Source organism: Spodoptera frugiperda, chromosome 25 (assembly GCF_023101765.2).
Source record: "Spodoptera frugiperda isolate SF20-4 chromosome 25, AGI-APGP_CSIRO_Sfru_2.0, whole genome shotgun sequence".
Lineage (NCBI taxonomy): Eukaryota > Metazoa > Arthropoda > Insecta > Lepidoptera > Noctuidae > Spodoptera > Spodoptera frugiperda.
Window position 1 is genome coordinate 12,957,508 of NC_064236.1, and position 27,551 is coordinate 12,985,058.

The following is a 27,551-nucleotide window of genomic DNA, read 5'->3' on the forward strand; positions in this document are numbered from 1 at the left end:
AATTTTGTCTCCGTATCATCAATGCGGTAGTTTGATAATACCCAAAACTGTTGTATCTGCTCAGTCCTTTTTGTGTCCTTAACATATTCCGTACAATGAACATATTGAACTGTTAAGGCTTTCGTATACTAAATCGGTCGTTGGCTTGCGACCGTCACTTTCACTAGATCGCTGTTAGCGTAACAAACAGTTTTTCTGTGTCGCTTTTCTTTGCGAATCTTCCTTAAGATTTAACAAGTTTTTGCACAAACTAACCGTCTTCTTTGTGGTGTGGTCAACAAGCCAGTTGACCGACTACAAAAAACAGGAGGTTCTCAGTCTGGCATGTATATATTATGTATGTATGTTTGTGTGCAATTATACATACATAAATACATCTACAGAATAGTATCAGGCGCTTCTCTTGAGAAAACCCATATTTTTTATATCTACGATTGAATTAATGAATTAAAGCTAGATAGCATTTTTTTTTTAGTTTACAATTATTAGTTTACACAATATGTACATCCTATTCTTGAAAACAGTAGTAGTTGGATTCTCTCAGTTATTATTCAATGTAATGAAGTGTTTTATTTAAAATCTTGAAGTACGAGTACCTAAGACATGCTATTTTAATAATCAATTTGCACCGCAATTAACTGCATCGTGATAATACATTATTTGAGTTTCCCACCTATGTGCGATTTTATGTGAACACTTTAATAGTTTCCTTAAGGGATATTATTTTATTTGACAATGTTTTAATTACACACATACAATGTACAATGCTTTGGTTATTCAAATCGCTATAATGCTAGTTATAATCTTGACAAAAAGATGGAAATAACCTACTACATTGGTGTGTGTGACTTATGTTTATTATAGTCAATGTGCATAATATAAACAATTTAAATTAAAGTTCATCAGGTGTTTCGAATCGCAAATTGGTGCTTAGACATTCCTAAGAAATTGTACGTTAGTCGCTGCGACTTTAAGATCACGAACAGAGCTATTCTGGTAGGTAAATATCTATCCAAATACATAAGACAAAATTTGGCAAGCCATATTCTAATGTACTTAAAAATATATATTATTCTTAACACACAAATTATTTAAAGAAGAACTTGTTTCCTTAATGACAGACAAATATTTTACGTTTTAAACAATTTCAAGTTTTCATTAAAAAAAACAATGCACGATACGGATTGCTCAGAAATTCATATAAACTTGTCCAAACAAGCAGCCACAAAAACCAATGAAGAAAGAATGATTTTATTAACTAAAATAATTAAATGACATTTATTGGTACTTATGAAAGAATTTGTCTAAACATGTTTTAGATTAATTTATAGCTGGTTTGTATTTACCAACATTGCCAAACCACTTAATATGCTAACTGCATTGGACTATGGAGCTCGACTATACAACGAGACAAGGTCTAGTTGAATCACCGAATTATTACTTTTATATGCAACGCAAATCCGTTGGAAAGTTGACAAAGTCAGGCTTTACTTGTACATAGCAGTTTAGATCTAAGTCTGAGAATAGTGCCTGCATGGTCTCCAGCTTCAGATTCAATTATATTTTCTAACTATGTGGGTTTACCTCATTGACACCCTAACGAAGTAGTTTATCTGATTATTAACCGAATATTTTTTGAGTTTATCATGATAAGTAATTCTAATACGAAAAGTTATTCCCCTAAACTATCTAAGTATTTGTTGATAACAATCAAAACCGCTGTACGACTTGCCTGTTTTAATTCTGGTAACTTCTAGTACAGTCTTGTTTGCACTTATCGCGTGATTTTCGTGATTATACAATACCTATTTATCATACTAACAGATTTTTCCTCCCATCGCGTGTCATAAATAAACGATATTAAAATTGGAATCGGCGTTAGAAGTTCCAAGTGATCACAGCAGCCTCGTAGTTATTCGAATGAATGTAGAAGTACTTAATATATGTGATTCTACTAGAATTTGAATGATATAATCATCATGCAGCGAGCTGCGGTGCTGTTGCGAAATGTTTTGCGACGCAAAATGTGGCAGCACATTAGTACTTGGGGAAATACGGCGGCATACTATGGTGTACTTGCGAAATTGTTCTGCGATGTTTACCAAAAGTTATGTGAGCCGGTGCCATGGCGCCTTGCCATCGGAATTACCCATCGAGGACATCCATGCAATCTTTGCAACGATCCATGTTTCTAAAATTATAGGAGAACGTGACAAACCTACGGTACTCCCTAAATTATTTAGTTAGTTCTTATTTGTAGTCGTTAACTAACCACCCCACTCAGAGTCATTTAATGATTACTTAAACTATTCCTTAGTAACGATTTTATATTGAAAACCGTTGCCAAGGACTGGGTTAGGTAACCATTAAATATCTCTGAGTATGGCGGTTAGTCAACAACTGCGAATAAGAAAACAAATTGTATTAAATAAGTACAACAACAAATACACCTGTAACCTAGATTCAGCAAGAAATATGATAGTTTAGGCATACGATATTAATACCACACAAAAAGAAAACAACAATGTAGGTCTATACGATTCACGTGTTAACTAAATGTCCATAACAATTTTAATACCTGCAAATATGTAAGGAAAAAACAAACAGGCAAAAATACGTCAAGAATCATAAAATCATTTGCATACCAATTACCAAGGATATTAACAAAAATAAATATTATTCGGAATAAAACGAAACCTCTTTTTTAATTAGTAGCAAATTCTAGGAAGCTTTGCGTCAGCAGTTTTGAGACGGTTATAGTAAAAAACAGGGGACGCCCCCAATTGTTGTTGATATTGACATGTTCCAATAATTCAATAAAAAAAATAAAGGACATATTCAAAGCACTTAATTTAAATAAGATATCAAGATTAACATGTAGGTACGTGCCTACAAAACAATCAAAGCTTTATTTCACTTACGTTTTCCTTTTAAGAACGCTTTTTGCATTGGGGAATGTTCACTTAAGATAACAGGAAAAGGCACAATGAGTAATATAATTGTCGCATATAATAAACTTGCCTCTACGTGAAGATATGTCAAGCCAAATTCTACTGAACTTTATTTTGCCATAGAATGTTCTACACATGTAAGTTTAAAAAGGAAGTTTGAGATTCAGCACATTCGTCAATATTTACTCGCTATCAATATTTGCCAGGCAATCTTATAGTTTTTGCAAGCTATTTGTAGTTAATTGAAAAATAGTGTCTTGTCGTATTCTTCAAAGAAATTTGTACTAAAGGATAAAAAGGATGGACTGAGTAAAACACAAAGTAAATATATGCAATGCAATATACACACAATATATTATTATAACAGCATAAATAAATAAATAAACATTTGCTTATGAAATCCGCACATTATGTAAGAGGTAATTTGATATACTATTTATACCATGAGCTAGAATATACACACAATAAAGTAAGAGACTCAGCCGTGAGTATTGAACTACGTAAGCATAAATAACGCGCATTCCACTTGCGTACCAGCTAATCAATTTCAAACTGCAACTACACACTTCCGCGACAACTATTAGATTATTCGAAACTACATTTATGTACACGTGCCCCAAACAAAGAACTCAGGTACTTGCCACAAATGAATTACTATAAAACAAAAAATACGGTTGTTGAATTTTATAGCTAAATATCTGTTCTACAAGTTTTATTATTAATTAACAAGGTACCCAACCCATTGTTTAGACGCAAATCAAGTTGTTTTCATTAAAACAAGACAATTAAGAAATAACTAAAAATAAATTAACATCAATGTTGTTTGGACTTTTGATGAAAGTAATAAATAATGGGAGGCCATCCTTACTTTGATCTAATAACCTACATGCAAATCTATTTTTTTTTAAATTGATTGAAGATTACATCATTTGTATGCATCACATTAATCAGAATCTAAAGGATGAGTTGTAATCAAATATTTAACAGAATGTAGGTGGACACAAACGTAGCTAATAAATAAAAAGAATAACCTCGTCCATCGCTAATACCGCTAAAAGGTTACGACACCGAAAGTCATGGACGAGGTAATCTCCAAAAATATATGAGAGAAGCGAATCGAGTGTGGCACAGTGACCGCACCTTTAGCAAACTCTCATGTAAGATTGGCAAGAGGACTTCCAACCAAAACATCGGAGGGTAATAATGTTTGTCGCACTCTGAATAAGTAAACAGTAATCCGCTTGGCTTCGTAGAAAACTGTGACGTGGCGATATTGCAACAAGTGTTTTTCTTGATGTCACCCTCACCCGGCCTTTGTGCCAATTGATGAACTGGTGTGAAGCGGTTAAAGATAGGAATAAAGCAGTTTATCCGACTCCACCCGGTTCTTGTGAAATCGATCAACGGCAGTTGTAATGTGAGCGTTGAGCCCTTTAATAAAGCAATAAAAACTAATCAATGTTTAGTGAGAAATTGATAATCGAAATATTTTTCTAATTTTTAGTTGTAAATTAACACCTATTACTACACTTGTAACATTGGGTATTCCTGTAGTCTGTACTAACCTCTGTACTAAATGCAGTTACCTAAGTAGAAGGAATATTTGTTTCTCATTTTGTAATTTTGTAATGAATTATTGCACATAAGTAGTGGGTTGCCAATGCTATAAGTGTGAAAATTTCAGCTCAGTATTGATTGGAATTGTGTCCTATATTACAACAGCTGTGACTGGCTGAAACCTATTAACTCGCAATCATTTAGTAACTGTGACCAAATTTTAATTAAATTTCTTGTAAAAGTACATATATACTTATACACACTTCAAGCTCATTTGAAGTCTCATTTCCGTTCAAAGACCAGAGTTAATAAGTAACCAATTTCAATAATGATTCGACTCGTGCGTCTATCATTTTGAATTTAACGTATTACCTACACATAATATACGGTAATGGAAATAAAAAACAGTATTATTTACTTCGCAACTTTTTGTCTAAGACTAAATGTTCCATTGTTACAATTTAGTAAAATATAGGTTTCCAAATGATTATCTTAAGTGATTATGAGACGCCCAAAATGAACTATCATTAGTTTTTTGCCGGCACACCCGGATCGTGGGCACTTTGTTGTTCATTATATAAAACATGTACTTATGTACATCAGCAACCTTAATTTGTACTGAAGGTTCTTTTACATTCTTTCGCGTATTAAAGAATGCTGGTTTTGCCGCCTATGTGTTGTTTGTGCAGATGTGGGGATCAACGACTTGGTCATGAAACCGACTCTGTCCCGATCAACCGTGTCGCATTAGTTGTATCCGGTCGCAACCGGCCCGAGCTGGCGGATTAATTGTCACGAAGTATTAACGATAACGTAGCGTGATGTGGCTGATAAACTTATTTTTGATTCCGCGACGTGTAGGTACTGCTGTTTACTCTCCCTCCCTTTACATGTTTGCCGCTGAACACTAAACAACACTTAAAGTTGGCGTTATGGCCGTATCTCGATTTTATTCTGTAATGCACTTGATGGGATGACATTTGTGGAGGTCGTGATTTATAGCTTTCTTGGTCCTTTGATTACGATTGCAATTAGTAAGATGTAAGAAGTAGTACTAATGAGAGAAATCTTAATATTAGAATCGCACTGATTGTATTTATTTATTTGTTAAGGCTTTGTAATGTTACGACGTTTAATTTATAATGAAGTTATTATATAGATGAAGATAAAATGTTATTACAATAAAAATCAATTAAGTATCAATTAATTTCGGCTAGTCGATGAACAATACCAGTTGGAATAATAGTTGTAATTTCCTGTGAGTGAAAATTAATAGTTTCAACTAATCATCTACCAATTTGTGTCGAATATGACTGCATAGTCCTTTGCAATTAATGAAATGAACCCTGCGCAACACTATTTTGGCACATCCCTAAAAATATCTAGGTACCTAGTACCTACATGCAAGATTTAACAGAATAATCGAGCCATATATTAAATGCCTTTACGAACGAAGCCTCGAGCGAAACCCAGCAATAAATAACAGTGGAAATTTGCAATCTAAATGTAGCATTCGATCGCATTCAATAAATAATAAATTAACCAGGACAAGAATGTCCACGCCTTGGCGCGGAAATATAATAGAACTTGTACTAGCTATAAAAAGTCTTTGTCACTTCACTTCACTATACATTCCTTCGGAGAAGTTCTTTGTTTGGTATATTGTAAGTATATTATACAGAAACTTGAATTTTATAACATGACTAGCTACTCCTACGCGGTTTCACTCGCTGCTCGGCTCTTATTGGTCATAGCGTGAGGTTTTATAGCCTTTGTTCATCGTATAAATGGACTATCCAAGAATTATTCAATTCGGAGCAGTTGTTCCAGAGATTACCGCGTTCAAACAAACAAACTCTTCAGCTTTATAAAATAGTATGTACCTAGTAAAATATAACATTCAATATAAGATACTCTATAAGACTCTTAATCATGCTCCACAAATAAGCACACGGCTTAAGCTCAAATTTTAATTATCACAACACACATGCTTACAATTTGCTTCTATGTTATAACCGCTATCTCAACTGATTAATCACCTTCATTGATAGGTAATCCCAATATTAAAAAATATCAACATAATCGCATTGTATTTTCCTTAATCAAGTTTAGAAATAAATATTTAGGTCATTGGTACACAAGGAAAATAAACAAAGTAAAAATAAAAAGCTCCAACTTGTCTGTATATTTTTTTAATACTCGTAGGTACCTACCAGACATGGTTTTTCATATTCTTTAATGTGACATTGAAAAAAAAATAGTTTAGTGAACTTGGAACGAATGAAACTCCATACATAATGAAATGAAACTCCATTAATACAAAAGGACTATGCAAGTTTAGTGTTGGTTTCCATATCGCATCCATCTATAGTTTATTATATTGCAATGTAAGGCCTGTATTCAGACCCCGGTTTATATTCATTGTATAGACACATTGTTCGCACATAAAAGAAGTTTAGAAAAATAATTTACTAGATACTTTCAGTGAATTTTATATTGCCTTAGGGATGTTTGTTTACCACTGTTTTAATAGTAGTAGTAATGTAATCCTTTATAATTTATTATAATCAAATCCTACTCGAAAACTTATGAACCTCACAATACCTAAAACGCACAGCTGATTGCGTTTATTCATTAAGATGAATGGCCACAAATAGATTTCCTTAACGGGACAACAAAAAACAACTTTTTGTATTTGTACAAAACATCTAAAAATCATGAGAAAGAAACAAGAAAATAGTCGCGTGATAGCTAATTGTGGACTTGTAATACCAACCGTGATCTCGTGCTTACGATAAACTACTGGCCTACATCACCAATATTACTTTGTAAACTATACTTACTACTTACCTGTAATTATAAAAAAGCAGTCAATAACAATTAGTTGGTAAAATACACGAATCTGGCGTAAATATTTAAAATTCATCTCAAAAAAAGCAATAACCAACGGTTGTTCAAAGCGTAAATTACATCCACTCGGGCACTTTATATTATCCTTCTAACTTAATGCCTCTAATCACAATAAAATATGGCGAATAACAACAGTGAATCTTTTGAGTACGACCGTAAATTTTCACACGGAAACTCCGTGTTCTTAGACACGGCAAACATCAGTGCGATAACAACACGATTAGCATTAGGCGTGTGCCGGCACAGAGTCGCTATTGGAAAACGCGGAGCTGACGCTAACGAACAGCTATTAGAAATATTGCCAAAGCTTTTAAGGCTGCAAGATGCGCCTGCGCGGGGTTAAAGGTTCAGGGTACAGCGGGTGAATCGTGCGCGCCAACCGCGGCGTCTAAAATGTCACGTGTGTACTAAACGTCAACGATCCACCGCGTTTGTTTTTTTCCAAGCCGAAGGCAGTGGTGTTGCGTACGTACACAATTGTTGCGCCCGCTCCGGCCATGCCCATTGTGTTTCGACCTTGGCCACCAATTAATATAGCATCGCGTACCTAATGCACGATAATAAGCGTTTATTTCCGGAACATTAAATGGAATTTGTTCTAGGTATCTTAATCTTCTCATCATCCTTTACTCACTGACATTTGAGTCATGTCTTCCGTGATTTTTTTAGTTTTTTTTATAATAAATAGCACAATTGTGAGTGGTGTAGTACTAATTATGGATCGGTGTTGCAAAATTAGGAGGAAACGTCTCCTATATCCTGCCACTGACTGCTGATGCAACTTACAAAATCGGTGTAGTTCCATTATGACTCTTTAAACAACTTTGATAACGTATAGGTACAATGCAGGTGCGTGAACGGTGTTTAGCCACGTGTAACAGCTTATACATATTTGAAGCCTAAAGACTTGTTATTGATTAAAACATATACGAAGGAATATACAAGACAGAATTCTTCATTAATCTTATTAAAATACTTGTGCTTCGTGATAGGAAGATATCTGGGACAGTTGCAACTGAATTAATGAAGATGGGTGAAGGATGCATCGTGATAATCTAATTACTTTGTTCCGCGTCTAAACTTGATTAACAACGTAATGGGCCTTGTCGTTGCAATTTCGTGTTACGTGTTAAGGACGTTGGATATGTCAGAAATTTCAATGTGCACAATGTCAAGAGCACCATTATCTACAGCACAAGGTTAACTGCACCTGCTGGAACTGCAGTCACTAGTGCTACAAATATCAAAATAAACATTTATTTACATATTTGTTTTAATGATCTTTTCATGATTGCTTCGTACTTAGCTTAGATGGTCACGGCTGCGTTTCATTGAGTTTCACTCGTGGAACTATCTCGTTGTCATATTTCCGAAACAACATAAAATGCAAATGAAAGTACTACGGCGACCTTATTCAGTTGTATTGCTCCTATTGTGTAGTAAGTACTCAAGAAAAGAAAACATAATCACTTTCAGTTTTATAATTATGCTAATACAGAGTGCATTTATGCTGTAATAGAGGTCGCTTGGAGAAGACAAAGGTCTCTCGATGAAGGCCGAACATCAGAAAATTTACGTTAGCCACAGATATAGCCGTTAGTTAATAAATGTAATTCGTAATTAATTATAATAACGAGCCCTGTCATGATTCTGGGAATAATTGATTTGTACCGACAAAATTCGCATCAACGTAATTACTATGACTTGAACTTGATCGAATATCAGTAAAATGCCGTAAAAATTAATTATTTACAATTTAATTCGTTAAAAAACTATTCTTCTTACTCTTATCCATAATGTTCTAAGCTTCATGCATACGAACTTAACTTTTTCTCAGGTGTATTCGGAAATTTAAACTATGTTGGGTTTATCAGTCGTAACTGCAGCAGGACTACGTTGTTTGTATGTATGTATGTTGTATGTATTCATCATAGTGTAAGATCAATTAAAGAGAATCAGATAAAAGGGTATACCAATCTTTAAATACATCGTAAAATTAGAGAGATATAATGAAACTGCCACATCAGTAATTATTCAAGGTCCTACGATTGGTGAGCCACGGAGCGGATAACACTACAAACATCACACCAAAATCACGCTCTTTACAATAACGGTTGACAATGGCATTTTATAAGCTGTATTATGTGGACATGACAGGGAGCAATTTAGCCGGTAACCTTGACAAACCTCATTATGGCACGATGACGGGGTGGAAGCGACGGAAGTGAAAATTGACGAACATCTGATTGACGCTCGTTTTGTGGTCGTGGGAAGCACGAGGTAAACTGCCCTCGTCACAGTTCTACATTACACTTTTTGCAAACGTAATTCGGGAAGTAGCCTCTTTGTTTGGTTAGTCGGTTCTCGATACGTTTATTTATAGAAGCATTGTTTTGACAAGTTCAATGATTTCGCTGTGAGAATATCTGTCGTCGTAAATAGCAATCAAATTGATACCTTATGATTATGTTGTTTGTACTCATTTGTTCTCAGCTTCTTCGTTTTGGTGTATTGAAATGTTTTTCGTTAGTTTTATTGCAAGCGATTAGTACGGGCGCACAGGTAGAATACAACGTTGAAGGATAAACAAAGTTAGTTGTTTATATAGCTACAATATACAATATAATGAACAGAAAAGCTAAGTAATAATACACTAACAGCAAAAACACCCACTCTAGTTTGGCCTATGCTAACATTTCTAAGAACACCTATAAGATACTGAGAACAATATAAATATGAGAAAATTAAGTATTCTAGTACAAATTCTGTATCCTATCTTACATTACAATTTAATTTTGCCATAAAATGATAACTTTATTTCATGTTATTTAGTTAGAATAATCTATGAACGTGCTTCAAAACATCCTGGGAATTGTAATAGAATTCTAGGTAGACATGGACATTTTTATCTCACGTCTTGTTGACAACATGGTTGCGGTATGCAGTGTCGACATTGCTTTACATTATCATTTTAAGAGCCAATATACTCACTAGTGCGGAGAACACACTGACGGCCACTTGTTTCATTTAAACGTATACGAGTATTGTACTTTTAAGTGAATTTTCTAAGCAACAGATGCTTGTATTTTTGAAAAAAAGACACGATCTAGGCTTTATTTCCAATTATGTGTTATATCTAAGAATTACATAAAGAAAACAACACCAACAATCGTAACTGAATCTTTTCTTATTAAAACTTGCTGCGAGATTTAAACTCCATGTTCTAACCTCTACTATTAGTTATATAGCTATATATTTATGTTCCCTTAAAATCTTAACAGCTGCAATATGCATAAACTATATAATCTAACTCTAAAAGGCTGTATCTATTCCGTTTACTAGGATTCTCGTGACTAGGAGCCACGTTCCGCACATAATATTAAAAACTGTTTATCAACCTATCTAATTGTGTAGTAGGTACTATAAATAAATAAGTACTAAATAAAACTTTATTTGTTTAAAGTCATTCGGACATAGGTTAATCAACCCTTTTCAGAGAATTTCTTAGCTTATTAGTTTGAAGGAAATTATAATGTACTGCACAATAACTACAGGTCATTACTTGGCGTCTTGGTATTACATACGCTATGTAATGATCGATGATCACGTATTCTTTAACGTGACTTTATCGGCTCATATACAATATATAGATATATATTGTGATATTTGTTCCAAAATTTTGACTTTCTATAGTCAAAAAAGCAGTTTCAAAATTACCTTAGTTTCGTTATAACAGTGTTTTCTTTATTGAATAGTTGTCACGTAATTTACCTAGAAGTATAAGAAAGCGTAGTTCATTATGTTTTATTAACATTCATTCTTCATTCTACCTCGTCAAGCGAGTAATACGTACTCGTACTACTCATAACTCGAAATGAAAGTGAACAGATCAGTTTTCGGCCTTTCTAGATATTTAACTGCATTCGATAATTTAAAAAAGCTAAATAAAATCCAAAATGGCCGGCTGACATATCCGGAACAATGATTAAAGGACCGCACATACTAATCACGTGGCCGCAGCAATCACATGTGATGACGTATTCTTCAGCACGTACTCTTAACAAATATACGATGAGAAGAATCGGAGAGAACAATGGGTCGACATTCATTAGAACTATAATCCAGTTATTATCTACCCAGTACCCAGTCAGAGCATGCGGAAAACTATTAGGAACAAACTTCACTATTGTGTTCTACCCCTTATTCATAAACACATATTATAAAAGTTCCATAAATAATGCAAGTCGTTATAGTTATTAAAATTTCCTCATCATTTGATTGGAGGAAAAACACTGGTTCATAGAATCTATAATGTTAATGGAAGACAGACAGACAGACATGTTATGTCCTCGATAATTTCAATACCAAACGGTAACTATTTTACATAATGAATTACATTTTAATATTAATTTTTCGGTGATATATGAATATTAAGTCTTTTCTTCAGAAAATTGCAAAACATATCACATTAAAATTAGTTTAATTTCTAGAAGTAAACCCACCTACTGTTTAAGGATTCTAATGCAAACTCGATAGTTTGGATTACTCTTATCATGAAAGACATAAATGATGATGATGATGATGATGATAGATGTTGTTTTACTATACTGGTATTTGGTGGCGTTTTGGAAAATAGAACATTACAGTAACTAGGGTAAATAAGGTAGTTATACAGATGTAAGTAGTCTGCAAGCCGTTGCCTATATATGTCGTGTTTACAGTGTACCTCCACCACTTGACAATGAGTACAGGCAACAATAACTCGTGTTACAAATTTAACAACAAACAGACGCTGTACGCTGTCATTAAATTGCACAATGGGGCATTCGATAGCTATTCGATTTGGGTGTCTACTACATGACCGGAATACATGCAAACTCATTTCGAAATTAACAGCGCTGGCGCACCACAGGCTCCTTTTAAACATATTAAATCTGACTTGTAAAAAATCTATCTCTTTTATAAAATATTATTGACATAGTAAGTATAAGTATATATATTATTTTATACAACAGTAGGTGTACCTAATCGCCGGTCATCAAATTTATGTAAACGTTTATCGTTAGATAAAATGGTCGATCACATTAAACATAATGGCAACATCAACTCATTATCTTCGGACATCTTTATTTATATTATGTTATACAACATAGCTATGAATACTCTAATAGATATAATGAAGGACTATCACTGACTCACTTCTGTGATTATTCATCGACATACATACATATGTAAGTAAAAAGAAACAGGTGCAATCACCATCAATACATTCACTAAAACAAATACATATAACGACGTATAAAGAAAAAGTTGAAGATGTTTTAATAGATGTTTAATATATTCATTGAAACGTGTCCACCACGTTGGCTTTTCCTCCATTTAGTCGCGCTCTCCGTGTCAGGTACTTGGTGCGCAATTAAACTTCGTAACTGCATACTAAAAGATGGCATTCAAATAACTATAAAAGTAGTTTAAGTATTTACCTATATAAGACGACTGCCCGATAAGATAGAGTCAATGCTAACGACGTAACAAAGGATATTTGAGATAATAACTTGAGGTAAATATATTGTAATGACTCGGCACCGCACGCTGCGCCTTCGCCTCCAAATAGACTTATATCTACGCGCCGTTTAGTACACGCGTGGCTATATGTAGAAGAGAATATTTGTAAACTCCATTCGTTGTTTTCATAATTCGTGCTGTAGCGTCCTGGTGTCGGTGACCGATAGCGACTGCTGACAATTGTATTGACGGACGACTACTACAAGAACTTTCTTCACGCTTTATTCAACTGTAATTTGCACAAGGGGACACTAAGCAGATGTTGTCATTACTCGAGTCAGTTTTAACACCTTGAAAGACGCCAGTGAACTTGAAATCTCTCACCTCAGAGGTTACTGCTAAAGGTATCAACAACCTGTAATTTAGTTTCGTCCGACGTCAGTCATATAAAAACAGACTTTTTCAGATGGGAGGCGCACTCGGTGTAAACGTGATGATTATGTCATGACAAAATCCAACTAACAATAGGGCGATATGTACTCAGCCGAAGTTGGCCATTGTAGTGCTGTATGCGGATCAAATTGTATTTTTCACAAAAATCTTCACCAAACGGCGTAGTAGACACACTTTGTACACTACTGATTAGGCGAGATTAATTCGTGTACTATTTCGGAAGACATTTTTTAAATAACAAGATAGAGTTGTAATATACATAGTTCGGACAATCACCCAAAGAAATTACAACCTACCTAATACAAATAAATCGAATCAACCTTATACATTCTTGACATTCAAAATACACGAAAAGGAATCTCAAAAAACAAAGAATATCAATCACGTTACGTTTTTGTAAACATACTATGTACATGAGTTTTTAAGTCCCATCCGCCGCCTGCATACCAATATTTTTGTATTCAACAATAAAATAATTATGTTTAATACGAACAAAACTGTACAGACACTACAAAAAAAATAAGGTTTTATATCAAACATGAAAAATGCGGATAGGTAATTCGCTTCTTACTTGAACACGAAACAGGTTTAGCTTGCGGACTTATAAAAACTGTTAAGATGAACATCAAAAATTGGAAGAACCCTTATATTAATTGTAACTTTTTTGTTCTCAGGGCAACAGGAGATCCCCGGAATGACGGCTACGCACGGCGGCGGACGTGAAGATGATCGTCCGGACAAGGATTCCGTATACACGATCAAGACAGGATTTAAGAACGACGGCTACCAACACGACCGCGACTCGAACGATGACATTGTCAAACCCCCACCGCTACCCGCTGAAGACGACAACTACATGTCTGGAAAAGTTAAATTAAGCGTTAACGAAAAGTGGAGAATACTCAAGAACATTGCAGCAGTCAGTGCAGCGTTTATGATCCAATTCACCGCCTTCCAAGGAACTGCCAACTTGCAGTCCTCAATAAACGCCGCAGATGGCCTCGGAACAGTTTCACTCAGTTCGATTTACGCGGCGCTCGTCGTCTCTTGTATATTTGTACCGACATTCCTAATTAAGAGGCTAACGGTCAAATGGACCCTGTGCATATCCATGATGTGCTACGCCCCCTACATCGGAGCGCAATTTTACCCAGCGTTCTACACTCTCGTACCAGCAGGTGTAGTGGTCGGGTTAGGAGCAGCGCCTATGTGGACTTCAAAAGCCACATATTTGACGCAAGCAGGAAGTGTCTACGCGAAGCTGACTGACCAAGCCGTTGATGGAATTATAGTACGATTCTTCGGCTTCTTCTTTCTGGCTTGGCAAACAGCTGAGCTTTGGGGCAATTTGATCTCTAGTTTAGGTAAGTCCACTTGATTTTTATTTTTTACTAGCTGGCCCGGCAAACTGCGTACCGCAATAAACCTTTTTACCCGACTGCGCCAGAAGGAGGGTTATGTTTTTTGTCTTACCTTTTAAACCTTAACTCAACTTCCACGAATAATTCAATGTAAAAATTTGCCTAATCGGTCCAGCCGTTCTCGAGTTTTAGTGATACTAACGAACAGCAATACATTTTTATACATAGAGATTTAAAATTCATACATATTTCAAAAAATAATTTAATGAACAACCCGAGTCATAACAAAGGCTCTGATCATATCCTTACAAATGCAGCACCGTCCTTTCTTCGACAGTATTTTCTTCGGGAGTCCATAACACCAGTTCGACAACCGACAACTCGAGCAAGACAGTTTTAACCTGCGGGGCCAACTTCTGCATGATCGGTGGTGGTCACCATGACAACCAGAACCTGCACCGGCCGCCAGACAGCGAGATATATGAGATCAGTGCCATATACCTTGCCTGTGTCGTCGTTGCCGTACTCATGGTGGCACTTCTAGTTGACCCCCTGTCAAGGTAATATTTATATTCATTTTTATCTCTGTATCAACATTCTGGCCTTTTGAAAAGTACCTATTAGGACATCAGTATAATGGCTGACTCTAAAAGGAAGTAAAAAATGTTTTATAAGTCACAGTTTGGATCCGTACCTATACATAAGTAACACATTATTGAAAGTTTGCTTCTTGTAACAATATCACGTTAATCTTCTACTTTTACACGAAGTCAAATTAGACCACTAGCCTTTATCGTTCTGCTGATATTAATCTTAACAATTTAGCATGAAACTGCCATTGTTGTAAAACACCGATAGCATATCTATTAACTCACTTACTTTGGTATTCTATACAACTTCCCATAACATTCAGTATTTTCAAATATAACTAGTGTCATTTACTTTATTTTTTTTTTGTTACATATGTCTGTGTACTGCTGTGGGTGGAACGAATTCGTAGTTTTAGTATCCTCGAGAAAGGAAAATAGAATTTTGACTAACTAGAGTATTGATATGTATCTTCATAAAAGTGTTTTTTCTTATTCAGGTATGGTGAAAAGCAAAGAAAGTCGGACCCTTCAAAGGAACTGACGGGAATCCAGCTGCTGTCTGCAACCGCCTACCAGTTAAAGAAACCAAACCAACAGTTGTTGATCCCTATTACATTATGGATCGGAATGGAACAAGCTTTCATTGGGGCTGACTACACACAGGTATATACAAGATTACGTTGACATAAAAAACAAAATCTTACTAATATTTTAAATGCAAATGCTTGTGACTTTATGTGTATGTTTGTTACTCAATCAATAAAATAATCTAAAATGAATTCTAGGAAGAATTAATTTACTTCCTAGTGGTAATATCACAGACATTAACGCCATGATTAAATCACAAAAACCAATCAATTACGGTACGGTACACTAGTAGATGTGAAACGGCGAATATTGTTATACTTCTTAATAATCAAGTTAATGAGACTCACTGTGTCATTCCTGTAAACCCAAATTTCATTGAAATCAGGCGACATGCTTCTACGTCCACTTCTTTCTTTCGAAGTCATTCGCCAGTCCGCCGTAATGGCCGTACCCGGTTGGGTACTATTATAAACCATAATGGAATAGTGGCCCAAATCAACTACGAGTATCAAGTACTGCTTGAGTTGTTCAAAAAGATCCACACATTTCATTATTAGCCTTGCGTAGAAACTCATCTGAGACTGTAATCACGTCTCTAAATTAGCGTTGAACATTTTTTGCGACAGAATGACCTCTAATGTTAGTTACGAGTACCGTTATACATAGGATGTTAGGTAAATGAGTTCTATTCACTTGAAACGGAACAGCTACAAAGTTTTTTACCTAACAGCGCACGCAAAGTAGTGTAATGTTTACCAGTGTTATGTAAAATGTACAGTGAACGTAAAATATTGCTGAATAACCTTTGTAATATAGTTATACAGTGTTCCATTGTTTTGGTTCTTTCATAAGATTGATATAGATTCTTGAGTCTCTAATAAAATTACTGCAAATTAAAATGGCAACACAAATAACAAATGAGTGAGTAATTTTGCTAACAAATATCATACAACTACTTATTTGTCTGAAACTCACCCTTGATGCATAAAACGGAAATAATCAAAATATAGGAGTAAGTGGTACGAAATATACATAACTCAAATTTTAATTCAGTATCAGTTAGAAGGATGTTACTATTTATTTATGGAATGCATTTTTGTTCTAGGCCTATGTCTCCTGTGCGCTCGGCATCCGTTCAATTGGCTACGTGATGATCTGCTTTGGGGTAGTCAATGCCATCTGCTCACTCGTCTTCGGATCTGCCATGAAGTACATCGGCAGATTCCCGATACTTGTGATGGGAGCTGCCCTCCACTTGGGTCTCATCGTCTGGCTTCTGATCTGGAAACCAAGCCCCGAATCCCCAACGACTTTCTTCATCATCTCTGGTCTTTGGGGCGTTGGTGATGCTGTATGGCAGACTCAAATCAACGGTTAGTAAACTTCATTTGTTAAGGAATTGGATAAATTAATACTGTTTTTAGTTATTCTGTGGAATATCATTCCTTATCCATACCACAGCATACTGTACATATTAGTTTACACAATTCTTTATTATATAAATTATTAATTAATTCCATCTCGAACTTAAGGTGCATCCTCATAAATGTAGCCATAAATATACCTTAGGTCACGCTAAGTAGACAAATGTAAATATATTGTTACGTTACACGACGATCAGTCCTCAAGTATGTTCATAAAGTATTCATAAAGGGTTCACAAGATCAAGTATAATGCTAAAGATTGCAACAGTCCTCATACGTTTGTAGTTTATTGTTTACTATTTGATTAGGGCCAAACAGAAAATGTACATAATGTCAGTATTTGTTGTAGTGAATTGCTCCAAAATTTTATTTTACTTTTTCTGAAGATAAGAGCAATGGTAGATTCTTTCACTATCTTTGGTGTACTATGTACCCAAACGTAGCATTTAATAATTAACTTGTACTGCCTTAAAAATAATTCTCACTATTCAAACCTTCCCTGGAGACACAATTTAAGGCCAAAATTTGCCAAATCTGTCTAGCGGTTCTCGAGTTTTAGCGAGACTAACGAACATCAACTGATTTCTATATTTAGAGGTGACGTCACAGCTTTTGTAGCACATCTCTTCACTATTGATATTTGGCCCTTCTGCCAAAATTTCAATTTAGTACAATAAAGAGCCTAGTGTTTTAGTTTTAATGAAACATATAACTAATGACGGGTTATTTTTTATTAAAGTTTTATGAATGGTATCATCCATTTACTGATCGGCGTTTTTTATTCGTCCGTGATCACCCTAAGCTTGATACAGTCGATTTAATTTCATGCTATGCTAGCTCACATTATGCATCAAACATGAATATGTATGGCGGTGAAGCAGATACAATTTATTGCTTTATACATTCGTTTTTTCCTTACTGTTGTGGGAACTTAAGATGTAAAAACGTTACTTGATTATTATCAGTTTGCAGCGAATTATGCGCAGACTTCTTAATATAATAATAGTGTTTAGATACTTTATTAATACGTATTGTTATAAGTAATAGAAACGGTATACAAGGAGTCCTTTCAACTTTTATAATTATGTTATATAGTAGTGATAAGAGCATTGTTACAAATATATAGTTACAATCTATTAATACATGTAGTATCTGTTATCTAAAATATTTGATAAACAACATAGAACGCAATAGGCACACAACGTGTTATGTAAAACTTTAAATATAATTTTTAACTATAAATATACTTAACATATTCACATGAGGAAATGTATATACAACTATAAATGGTCCAGTTTCATAAAATATTAAAATGTATCATACAACCGGGACAACTCGTTGAAATCTTTTCTTCCCCAAAAATTTTCACGTTCTCACAAACAATATTGCTCAATCGCAATCTTAGGTAACTAAATCATATTTATCGTTTTGGTACTTGTTCCACCTTGTACAACATTTCAAGACATATTATCTTTTGCTAAAAGAATTTTTGTCGATCAATAATTCTCACAAGCGAGAGTAAAAAAAATCCTCAGATCCTTACAAAAAATCCTGACAGTTGGTAATCATGGTAAACCGGTAATAAAAACACAGTTTAGAATATGAAAAACTATATGTACCTATATGTTTTATGTGCGGTGTACCTCTGTATTCTTTAGCATGCTTAAACTGGTTTTGAGTTTCATTAGCCAGGCAACACATTATCCCAAAAGGAATAAAGGATTAGGAGCCGAATTTAAAAATAATACAATAAAACATGTGTATCGATCGTAAAGGGTAATCGAGACGCAAGGTAAGGCTTGTTTTCCTCATCTCCCTTCACATTCCACTCGTGCGGTTAAAGCCTATAGTTATAGTTACCGATCGATATTACGTATATTTTCCAAGAAAACATTCGACTTTATCCCTTGTAATTTCTCTTATACAAAAAGGTTGCACTTTGTTACGCATTCACTTAACATCAATATGAGATAATACTGTGGCGACACAACACAAGTGATAGAAGACAGAAGTCGCACATTGACTACCGACGAGCAAATCAACGGATGACGTCATAAAAATCATACATCGTACATGTGAAGTTTACTTGCGAATATACATGGATAGAAAATCCCAATGACAACAGTAGGGTAGAAAACCCGCAAGACATGATCACCTCGCCTGGTCGGAGGATACTCCTTTTCTTAGGGAACTTTACTCTCTGCTCCCTAAAATACTTTAGTGTCACCTAATTTCCCATTTCTGCTACACGGTGGAAGACATAAGAATATGTTAGAAAACTACATTACTTATGTACAAAAATTTTAATTAAATAACTGGCATTCGGGAATAGATCTCATGTTCTTGTAAAAAACCCACACTCAGAGCCACTGCGCTAATACAGCGCAATGCATAAAAACTATTTTATCGCTTCGCTTCTTCCACAGCACGTGAATGAAACACGTTTTTATCAGTCCGCGCAGCCTTATTCTATTCGTAATTGTTTCTCTGTGAATGAATTCCGCCATTCAACTAATAATTTAATTAAAAATTACGTGCGCCATTTGCATATGCGTCTATTTCAATAGCTATGTACAAATATGAACATTTTGTTTCCACCGAAACTTTCTTAAATACATTCGACCTAATTTACATCTATCACCTTAAACTCTCCAGAGTTACATTTACAGGAATCTTTGAAAAACAAAAAATAGGTTTTGTATAAAAATCCCACATAACAGCCATAGAAATTTCATTATAATTCGCAACATGTTAAAATGAATATCAGTCAATTATTTTCGCTCATACAATGGAAAAAAGTGAATTAGTGTGTACCATGAATAAATCGACTGGTATTTACCGGTACCGACTGGTTTATGACGTATGTATGTAATTGCAAACATGCGTATATAACAACACATTATAATAATACACGCATGTTATTCCCCGCTCACTAGGAGCAGACAGAAATGTATTTACGGTAATAGAACTTTAGGCCAATTTTATTATTGTTCTGTCCCATTGTTGTACTGGCCCTCATTCTAAGCCCATCAAATTATTGGTATTGATGAAACATTCATAGTAAACATATACCTATATCTATTTCAAAGATATAAATGCTGTAGTTATAAAATCAACCTCAAATAAAATTAATATATCTAAAAACATAGTAAAACCACAACCACAAACAACCACTTAAACCTTTACAGCACTACGTTTGAATTAGTTATTTTTTTCGAAAATCGTAATGTAAAGTAGGATTTTCTCTTCTGTCGTATAAGAAGAGGATTATTAACTTTAAAAATAATAGCAATATATTTTCTGTATTCCAGGATTGTACGGTGTTTTGTTCAGACGTAACAAAGAGGCTGCGTTCTCCAACTACCGTCTTTGGGAGTCTGCTGGGTTCGTGGTCGCGTACGCGTACTCCACACACCTCTGCGCCAGAATGAAGTTGTACGTCATGATGGTGATGCTCCTCATTGGGGTAGCTGGATACATCGTAGTCGAAATACTGCACAAGAGAAAGGTAAGTTTTCTGTAGTATTTTTCCCTAATAATTGCGTACTAAATCCTTGTAATATACGCATGTTTATGATAAAAGAAGAATGTTGCTCAGTTAAAACACAAAACGTGATAATTTGTTCTAATCTTCTGAATATAATTATCATAATCCGGATATCAGGAGCATCTATGAAAGCCTAGAACTCAATTTTCATGTACCTAATATTTCAGTGTTTCACTGTTGTGCTAATCTTCACAACATATTTTTATGATGGGACTGGCATACACAATCGTGTAAAAGTCCCCAAAAATAAATAAAGAGAAAAAAAAACATATTTTTGAGCCCAGATTGCATTAACATAAAATATGAATAGTCTATTGTCCACAAGGTGTTTATATAGCGTATCATAAAAGATCTAATTTGAATAATATTTTTGGCCGCAAATAACACACTGTATACTTCGTGCGTAACTTCATTTTATATTTTGTTTATAACTTCATACTAGTCTTAAAATATTTCTGTAAATACAGACTACGTAGATGTATAGGAAATCAGAAGTGGTTCTGCGATGCAGATGTGTAAAGAAGACATTACTACGAACAACACCGTGTATTATTAACTTTGTTAGGGAAAATTAACTCGAATTTCAATGTTATTCTTTGTTCTTAGGCTCGTCGTCTGAAAGCTATCGCTGAAGACCCAGCCATCGCTGCCGAGGCCGCTAAACAGCCACCAGAAGAAGACGATGAGAAGGATGAAATTGATGACGAAATCATCATCACACATCTGTAAGCCATTACCGACGGATAGCTGCGTACAGCGGCACAGCCCTACGCTCAGCCCCCTAAATTAATAAACGATGTCTAAATTCCAAGAAATACAAAGCCTCATCATCCCCGGCTGCCCCTCCCCCTCACACGCACATACATAATTTTGCCATACTTTTAGGTATGTACAAAATCAAAATGACATCCATATTATAATCTCGAATGTAATTAGTGCTATTTATGTATCCAATAGTTAAGTTACTATAAGTTGGAAGAAGAGTGAAAAATTTAAAAGACTTTACAAGTACAAACATGTGGTGAAACCGGAATACTGTTATTTGCTGCTATTGTTACTGATGACAACTGTAACGAGTGGCGAGGCCCATATTCTAACTATAAACTAAATAGGAATCTCATTCACTGTGGTGCTTCGAAGGTACAAATCCGTGTAGCGGAGGACAAAATAATCTCGTAATGTTTATGTTCGTATCTGTTTTTGGTAAAATTCAAGTTATAAAGTACACTATGTGGGCCGATTCTTGAGACAAACACTTCTGACAGTCTTTGTTAAATGCTATCCAGATATTATAATTATAAGTAGATTTTTTTAAACTGTGAGACGAAAACATTATGCCATAGAAAAATTTATATAATCGGTTACAAAATAAAACATAAAATCGATTGTTATATTTCTTTTACAAGAATACCGATATCAATGTTTTTAAATTTATAATTTGCAAATGATTGTTATCACCTGCTCTATTCGTAGATTGTCCAACGAAAGGAGGCAAAATTTAGAGGCAGAACCGTTGTACAATGGAGCCTTGTTTTTATTAAACCCATTGCTAAACAACGTATATTTCTTGACTCCGTTGTCTTAAAATCTTTTTAATAATGTACATGGTTTATTAGAGCCTGGCTACAATTTTATGTTCGAATGACAATGATATTGATTGTAAGGCTTGCTGCACATAGGAAATATTATAGTTTCTACTACGAGTTCCACACTCCATGGTGAAATTATGAAATTATAATCATTTTGCTCGAGTGCAACCAGCCTTACAAACTCTCTCAGCTAGACTTTAGTGATTTTAAAAGTAATGTCAAAAATGTAAAAGGTCTACCTTTGTAATTCCAAGTACTTACTGGCATATAGTGTGCAGGGTTACGATACTTTTTTAATGTACGTTGCCCACCGCATATTTGATTAACTTAACACAATACCCGGTAGTGAACAACTTATTGTAAATTTTCAGAAAGACGTACAAATTATTAAATTATTGATATTGTGACATTTCGGTAAAGCATATAATAATTTATGATCAACAAAATTCTGTGAAGTTAATTTATTGGTTAAAAAATACATTTATGAGTTTTCATTTGGCTAGAATGTCACCAGATGGCGTTACTTGTGGTTTCAAATCACGATTTCGCAATCTCTCGAGAATATAAAAACGATGAAATAAACATTTATTATAATATAAATAAATAAATGAGTACACGAACAATTAAATGAGTAAATGGTGTAAATACATCACAAGAAACAGTATTAATTGAAAATTGAAATCAACGCCATCTGGGTCTGACATAAGAACTAATATCACAAAGTGAACATCGTGGTTAATCAACTTTATATTTTGTTAATTATTGTTATAATAAACACATTGAGACAGCTAAGTGTCTTGTATAGACAATTTGTTTCTTTAAAACTAATTTTGTAAAAGACCTGCGATAGATTAGGACAGTGTTAGCAGAATCTGATCGTGAGGTAACTAGATCAAATGAATTAATATTATTTTTTATCATAGCAATATTATAAATACGTAGATAAATTAAGCTTGTGTATACCTTTTATCACAATGACGTTTAAAATTGTAATTTTTCGCACAGTGTGTCGGTTGAGGAATGTTTAGTTTTTTCACCATGTTCACAATTTTAAACGTGATGGACAGTTAGTATTATGAGTAAGTATAATAATATATTAGCATGGCTGCCTACGAGCACGTCTGCATGCTTCAATATTTATGTTAGATACATATTTTATGGAATGCTATTAGGACTTCGACAGAGTGAACAAACATTGATATATTAAAACAACAAACAAAATCATTTAAACTAACAATCTTCATACAAATAGGAACTCTATTGTTTGCAACAAAGCATTGAGTTTTGTCTGTCGAGGTACTAATTCATTAGAAACCTACCCACTATTTATTGTCAGTTTGCATCGGCTATAAGAATTCAATATGATGGTACAATTTTTAATATTATGCCCTGTCTTAAAACCGTTTCCCAGCAAATAGTAGGCAAGGTATACAATAGGTAGGGTAACAAAACCACGTGATAAATTATATCAATAAAATGTAATTATATAAATAATATTATGTAAGAGTATATTAATGTAAATTAAAATTTGATTAGTATTAGTTCGGTAAGGCTATTATAGTAAATAAATTTATTGCTCTATTTTTGAGATAACACTTTTTTTTTGTTTGAATAAGATATTATGTTACCTACTTTAATAAAGATGTCATATGAGTTTGTGATGAAATAAACATAAAATTGTTTGGTCAATCAGATGTTTTACTGCAACCCCTTATCTTTATCTAACATCAATCGGCTGACTGACTGACTCAGTCACCTGTTTGCCGCACATGCATCGGCTCAAGAACATAGTCCCTACCGCGGCTCGAAATTAGTCTAGTTCCTTGTCAATGATGATGTTTTACTGCAACCCTTGATCTTTATCCAACATCTATCTGCTGACTGACTGACTCAGTATCATGTACGATGTTCAGCACGCCATGCATCGCGCAATGCAGCTGCTCAAGAACTTCAAGAAGATGAGTCCCTGGCGTGGCTTGAAACTATTCGAGTTCCTCGTCAAATAGTTCCATGAGTCAGCCGTTAAACATATAAATTAATTTAAAATGTTTCACGAAAGTTATAGTATAAAAATCTATCGATTGGCGAAGGCTGTATGGATTCGTTATATCGAATGTTTCTTATTCCAAACCATTATTCACTGATGTTTGCTGCTTTAAACAAATACTGAGTGGAGTGCAAAGTTTTACTTTTCTTCTCCTCTAATTATATCTTTTGATGTATTTCGTTTCTTTTTTTTTTACATTTAATGGGTCGACGTTTGGCCGCTATCTCACCTGATGGTAAGTGATGATGCAGCCTACGGTGGAGCACGTCTGCCCATAAGCAACCTATTCACTCGGGCCTTGAAGACACCCAAGTTATACCCATCAGGAAACACAGACTCCGGCAAGGAGTTCCACTCCCTAGCAGTTCGCACAAGGAAGCTTGAAGCGAAGCGCTTCGTGCGAGTGGGTGGGATATCTACCATGAAGCGGTGACGCCTCGCCGATTGTCTTGTGGTTCGATGATGAAAAGGACTCGTTGCCGGATCCATGGCCCTGAGACAACGAACTTCATTGTTTCGGTGTTTTCGTCATTGTGGTTTCTGCAGATAGTTCCTGTCTTCAGGAGTGCAACAGTTTCGACGATGACGGTTTTGTCCCAATAAAAAAGTTAATTTCTGAACTATGGACCATAGAGAGATTAGCCATAATCTATACGTTGGCAGGTGGTGTAGGATCGCAATTTAAAAAGTTCAGGCTTAGGGAGTGCTGTCAAAGCTAGTCCTATGCCCGATGCCAGTTTAATGTGTAGTCCCTTGGTTAGTTCTGAAGATGTTGACAAAGACGAAGAAGACACTGACAAGAAGAGTAAAGGTCATCACACAGCCAGACTAACACACAACAACTGTATTGTGTTTATAATTCCAAATAGCCTCTGTTCACATCGATCGCTACAGTGATGTATCGAAATTAATTGCAGCCACATACCGATAGATGGCGGCCTTCGTAGTTTTGATATGGTCCACATTTTTTAATCCTTTTCTAGCAATCGACCACCGTATACTAAGAATGAACACACACGAATGAACACACTAAGAATGAACACATGAAAAATAATTTCATATTTTGTGTGATATTACATACATATCGTAAGATTAGGTTTCTTTGACCCTAAGGGATAACTTTACCCATACTTTTAGACCACTGAAAAACGAACATACGCTTTGTTCTGGATTCCTATTAGTTATAGAATTTGGGTTAAAGTTACCCTCTAGGTACGGTGGCGGTATACCCTGCATGGGCTGTGCACTGCCGTGTCCGCAGGGATGTAGTCGGCGACGGTGAACTCTCGCGTCCGGCATTGGTGCAGGCCATAGTGCGGAGCGAGGGGGACTAGGGTGCCGTCTCCTTATTTTGCGGAGCAGACATGCTGGCTATGAGGCGGAGTGCCTGAAAGAACGAACCTCCGTCGCGCCGTCGCGAGAGACACTTCGGGCGTTGGGGATCGCGCGACGACCTCCGGCCACCGTAAATGCGAGTCTGCGAACGGCGAGTAAGGGTAGGTCGCCGCCCAACCAGAACCAATCCCGTGCGTACGGCGCTTCACATTCCGCACTCCTCAAAGAGCCCTCCGACCACCACAGATGGGGCCCAGTAGGGTTAATGCAGACAGCTAGAATCCTTTGGTTTTTTTTTTTTATTTAGGATGTTTTCACTTCGGTTTCTTTCTAGCAAGTGTATTCGGATTCTTCCACTTCTACCAAGCAAAAGATAATGATGTTCCACTTAAAAAAAGAAATCAGTTCATAACATCGACATGCGTAGATCTGATGCAATATTATATTGTTATACACAAAGTATAAACACATAATCCGTAATATTTGCATAGTATATGTACGCTGCAAAATCAATATTTGGACCCCAAATTATTGTTGCGTCACACATTTTCTCTATAAACAAGCATGATGACCACGTTAAAACTAATCTACTCCTGCTCTAAGTGTTATGTAAGCAAGTCGTAATTAAAAGTTAGTAGTAAAGTAGTCTTTGAACAAGACCTACAGAAATTATCAATTGGGCGGGTGCCCTAGGGCGCTTTTTCAACAGAAATGTGCTATGCTACGTTGCTGTGTGTTTGGGTTCCACCAACCACCACCATATTCATTGCTACACATAGCTTAGCACTAGTGGAAACGGGTTCAACTATGAGTAGTAGTAGCCAGTAAGAGACAATATGATCGCAAGACTCGTAGCTATAGCACCCACATTTTTACTTTAGAAAACTTTGTATTTCGGAGGGTTTTATTATTAGTTACCCGACTGGGCCAGAAGGAGAGATGTTTTTCGAGTATATGTATGTATGTATAATTGTTTGGCACGCTCTGCAGCCTAAACGGCTTGATGGATTTTGGCTTGAGATATACTGTGGGAGTGACACTGGATATATCAAAATAACAAAAAAAAACTAAATGGCGGATTTTTGGCGCCAAATTCGAATATTGCTTACTCTCTAGCCTGAACGACTCGATAGATTTCAGCTTGATAGGGGTCGTTTGATTTGTATTTACGGTGAGAGTGACACTAGATATATCAAAATATAATAAATAATAAAACTAAAAGAAAATAAAATAAAAAAGGTAATTTAAATAAAATAAGGTAATTTAAAAAACTAAAAAACCCGACTGCGTTTCTTCATAATATGAAAATGAAAAAAAACCCTAAAACAAGAAAGTCATCGTAAAATTGAAGCAGTCGGGACCCATTCTAGAAAGCAAGCCGTATGTGTCCTCACTTTGTCTTCATATTTAGAATGGGTCCCGACTGCTTCAATTTTACGATGACTTCCTTGTTTTAGGGCCTTTTTCATGTTCATATTATGAAAGCAGTCGATTTTTTAGTTTTTTAAATTAACTTTTTATTACATATTTTTATTCAAAATTCTCTAAAATTATATTTTTAAACATTACATAAAATAGGAGCCGACCAGTAGCGGGAGCATGGTCCAAGCTACCGGTGGTTAGGGCTCCAGAGACAGAAACCTCCTCACAATACGTGCCGTTTCAAGGAGTACTGCCTTCTGCATCAGGCCCTC

The 27,551-nt window shown here is 35.3% G+C and overlaps 1 protein-coding gene across 2 annotated transcripts in view; it reads left to right on the forward strand.

Annotated features, from left to right (window-relative positions):
• LOC118272667 (UNC93-like protein) overlaps positions 1-24,164 on the forward strand; it is a 74,209-nt gene extending 50,045 nt beyond the window's left edge. For both annotated transcript variants that reach the window (XM_035589336.2, XM_035589416.2), the window contains 6 exons: positions 14,051-14,740; positions 15,075-15,297; positions 15,825-15,990; positions 17,021-17,288; positions 20,651-20,847; positions 21,493-24,164. In XM_035589336.2, the coding sequence (XP_035445229.1) occupies positions 14,071-14,740; positions 15,075-15,297; positions 15,825-15,990; positions 17,021-17,288; positions 20,651-20,847; positions 21,493-21,615 (1,647 nt within the window). In that variant the 5' untranslated portion in view covers positions 14,051-14,070 and the 3' untranslated portion in view covers positions 21,616-24,164. The remainder of the gene's footprint in view (positions 1-14,050; positions 14,741-15,074; positions 15,298-15,824; positions 15,991-17,020; positions 17,289-20,650; positions 20,848-21,492) is intronic.
• The last annotated feature ends 3,387 nt before the right edge of the window (positions 24,165-27,551 follow it).